At 40.7% G+C, this 4,313-nt stretch overlaps 1 protein-coding gene across 2 annotated transcripts in view; it reads left to right on the top strand.

The window, feature by feature from the left end:
* Positions 1–4,313, top strand: part of adka (adenosine kinase a) — a 170,341-nt gene that overhangs the window by 150,165 nt on the left and 15,863 nt on the right. For both annotated transcript variants that reach the window (XM_016294210.1, XM_016294211.1), the window contains exon 9: positions 3,723–3,837. In XM_016294210.1, coding sequence (XP_016149696.1) covers positions 3,723–3,837 — 115 coding nt within the window. The remainder of the gene's footprint in view (positions 1–3,722; positions 3,838–4,313) is intronic.

The following is a 4,313-nucleotide window of genomic DNA, read 5'->3' as shown; positions in this document are numbered from 1 at the left end:
AATCATATATAAAAATCTGCCCCCAAAGGGCGGTTGCCCCCCCCCCCCCCCCCCCTTCCCCTCTGGGTCTCCTGGCGATTAAGTGTTCATGAGCATGTGTAGCAACACTCTCTCATGGCTATCATGTGTTTGATAGTTATAATGACGGGATAATGGCCGGCTTGTAGGCAGCCACTTCTCGTCACAGGATACCTATAGACCCGCAGCCCCTGACAGATTTACAGTGCGCAGTCAGCTGATACTGTAAAACAGTAAGGTTTTTATGGAGCCCTGGGCTCTGCTTAAAACAAGCCACCACATTCGTACTCTCCTGCTTTCTGGGTCTAGCCTTGGGCCTGTACTGTCTGTGGTTGAGTTTTCCAGAGAAGACGTAATTATCTAGTTAGTTTTGCATTCTGGTGTCTGTTCCGATCGGAACACTTTGTTAACCTTCCCCAAAGCATGCTGTATTAATGATTTTATCCATATTTATGAAGTAGCTTTATACTTGTTGGGGGGGGGGGGGCATTTTAATGTATTTGTATTAAATTGTGGGTCATAAGTACATTTTAACCTGATGTTTCACAGTAAATTTAGTCTTAAGGTGCAGTCACATTTATCATTGTTTTGTGAATTCTGTGTGAGCGATTTTATTTGTTTATTTTTCAAGATTAATTTTTGCCATTTTTGCTTTTATTCAGATAGAATAGTTGACCTTGGGTCACCCGAAGTACAGTTGCGCTACAGTCGTGGCCAAAAATATTGGCAATGACACAAATTTTGTGTTTTGCAAAATTTGCTACTTAAGCTGTTGTGGTGTTCATTTACATTGTTTCTACAAGTATTGGCAGTAACATAGTCTAGAAACAATGTGAATGAACACCACAACAGCTTAAGCTGTAAATTTTGCAAAACATAAAATTTATGTCACTGCCAATACTTTTGGCCACGACTGTACATGTCGAAGTGCTGCAATGTCTCGAAATCTAGTCATTTCAATAGGAATCAAAATGATTGGGAATTACCAATGCAGATTTCACATTGGGTTCAACTGGTCACAAAAAATTTTAAGTGTCTTCTGTGTGATCTGTGCTTCTTATATTGCTTCTCTATTGACAATAGAAAAATATACCTTTTTTGCCCGCACCTTTAGTGTCCTGTTATTGAAAAACGTGAATCATTGAGCCAATTTCACTTGCAATACAAATGCAAACGAAAAACAACTGCCTGGCAGTGTAAACTCACACCAAAGTCAATATCTTGAACAGCAAGTGCTGCAGTAAGCTGATTGAATCTGTTCGGCGCTCTGCTGATTGGCCAGACTGCAGGAAAGCGGACCCTTTTAGTCGAGTGTGGAGGGAGACAGAGGTGATGAGGCAGCTGGGCCTGCCTGGGACACCACACTACCTCGCCATTAACAAAACTGTCAAGGGCTGGTGGCTGCCATGGCCAAGCAGCCTCTCTAGACTGCTTTTGGCAGTGGGACGAGTGGACATGTGACAGACGCAGGGTTGGACTGCCTCAGACCCTCTTATTGGTGCTTTGTGTGACTGGAGGTGGGGGGATGGTATCGAACCACCAGCACTCAACCCCTTAGACCAACCCACCCCCCAGCACCGGCACCACCCATTCCACAAACACACACACACACACCCCAGCTCCTTCTGTCCAGTGCCAGCTGGGAGGTGTGAGGACTAGGAAATGCAGATGATCTCACTCAATTCCCTAAACATCAAGCACTCACATACACACTTAACTGTTAGTTCTATACTAATATTTAATTAATTCATTGAATAAATGGTATATCTGAAAAACAATATATATATTATTATATAATAATATATATAGAAGTTATATGGAAGTTATAGTATTATTTATTTGCAGATGCCATTTGAATTCATATTTTGTTATTTAATGCTATGAAATTTATACATTTTGGCTTTTGGACCTACTGTAGGTGTGGACAGTGATCTGATCTGCCTACTTGGAGCCCTCTCCCACCTGGTCAAAGCTGGCACCCCAATCAGAATCTTGTACTTTGACTTCTTCAGTGCCCTCAACATGCCTCTCCGACTTGGTAACAAGCTCAGCGCGATACCGGTGAACGCCTCCACAATCTCCTAAATCATAGACTATTTTACCAGCAGGCAGAAGTTTGCGAGGCTCCAGGGAGAGAGCGTGGAGGTGGTGTAGTTCTACAGGTTGCTTGGAGTCCACTTAAACAGCAGACTGTACTGGACAAACAAGTAAGCTGTGCAATACAAGAAAGGTCAGATCAGGAGGCGCAGGTTTTTTAGCATGTACTATCGGCTGCTATAGGTATATTTTACTATTTTATTTAATGCTTTACTAGACAAAATATGTTCTGTTCGTAGCATCTCTATTACTGGATTCATTAGAAGTGCTTAGAGTCATATTCAACAAACAATCCTGTTCACCAACATGCTTGGATTATTGTAGTAGCAGTGGTAGTACTGGCTTGTTCCACAACAGTATTATGAAAGAGAAAGAGATTATGAAAGAAAAACCCTGAGCCAAATTATGAAGGTTTGAAGGTGTTAATGGTTCTTGTATGGGCATTCCGTTCATACCATACAAAAATATTCTGACAGAATTTCCTGCACTATAGCAAAACAGCTATACATTAAGAATGTACAGCACGAGCAGTGTAGTCCATTTCCCAAACGAATGACTCCTATTAGCTGGTTCTTAGTGAATCAGAAACATACAGCGTGACTATTGTAGTCATATTCCCAAACGAATGACTCTTATGAGCCGGTTCTTATTGAATCAAAAACATACAGTGCGACCAGTGTTGTCCGATTCCCAAACGAATGACTCTCATGAGGTGGTTCTAAATGAATTAAAAACATACTGTGTAGTCTGAATTTGATTATTTTTCTTTGTAATGAATCAAGCCCATACAGCTCTGCCAGTTCCCAAATGAATGACTCTGAATGATTGTTTCTTTTGAATGATTCTTTTTAGTAAATCAAACAGTTTGCAACCAATTGTGCTTTGTCAGTCTGTCAGTCTGACTGTTAACTAGTAAACCTCAAATCCACAGAAATATATTTTTAATATACAGAGACAGTGATAGATGTTACTGTTGTCTATGTCGACACAAATATGCACAAATGCATATTTGTATATAGTAAATCTATTTGCATCCTCTCCAAAACAATTTCTGAATGACTGCCTGCCTCATTTAGTCCTAAAGAAGCATTTGAATGCTAGATCCTACGTTTGTATCAGATTATTTATTTCCAGAACATCAGTTTTGCCATTTTTTCTGTTTTTGTTGACAATCAGTTACATTTGAACTTGTTTTTTCAAGCATTGGTTCTCTCCCATGTCGAAACAACTGTTTGAATGTCCAACTTTTTTCTTGAAAGAAAATCGGCGTATTGCAGCTGTAGCTTTTCAAAACCCAGAAGCTTTAAAGCCACTGAGTGATAAATGCGTCATTTTAGTATCTTGTTAGCATTTAAACATTTCATTGGAATGAATACGTGAGTCATGAATGATGTGATTACACATGACATTTAGCATTTCAACGCAACAGCCGTTCTGAGTGAGATGTAGTTGGCAATTGCAGTCACTAAACATGCTCAGTAGGTATGATGATGACTCAGGTGCATGTTTTACAAGGTGCAGTATTAAAGTAAATCTAATCTGATCTGGAAGAACTTAATATTTGCTTCTTACCCTCAAGTATGTGTTTTATTTTTTCTCTCGTGCAGACTGAAGACATTGAGGAGATTGCGAAGAAGGCCCAAAGCTTACCCAAAGAGAACAAGAAAAGGCAGAGGATTGTTGTCTTCACCCAAGGCAAAGAAGGAACTGTAATGACCAAAGGTGCGTGGGTCAGTTTTCATCTCTTCGGAATTAGGTTTTCATAATCACGCTTTTAGATCAGGAATGTCTCGTGTTAAAAAGAAATAACACAACCCCCAGAAACACTTTTAGTTATTTACAGTTGGAATGATGTTGATAGATTTCCTCTATAAACATTAGTGAATAGCCTCAAACAAGGTCATCTTAAGAATAGAATGCCGTTCTCTCTGGCGGCTTTCGATGTTGCTCAGTGTGAAATGAATTCGCCCTTGGCAATGACCTCCTATCTCTCAGATGCAGAATTTGAATCCAAAGGGCTGTTGCAGTCACATTGCTATGGTAACTGAGTGGTGGGGGATCTTTCTGTGGAGTGGATAAGTTTAACCGAATAGTGGGGAAAGCATAACAGTTGTAGCTGATTAAACCAGCGGGGTTTGAAGTAGAAAGCGAAGGGGGGGGGGGGGGTGGGGCGGGGAGGGAAAGGGGGGAGGGGGGGG

Source organism: Sinocyclocheilus grahami, unplaced genomic scaffold, assembly GCF_001515645.1.
Source record: "Sinocyclocheilus grahami isolate Dianchi unplaced genomic scaffold, SAMN03320097.WGS_v1.1 scaffold313.1, whole genome shotgun sequence".
Taxonomy (NCBI): domain Eukaryota; kingdom Metazoa; phylum Chordata; class Actinopteri; order Cypriniformes; family Cyprinidae; genus Sinocyclocheilus; species Sinocyclocheilus grahami.
Note: the sequence above shows the minus strand (reverse complement) of the source record. Positions and strands in the feature narration are given on the sequence as shown.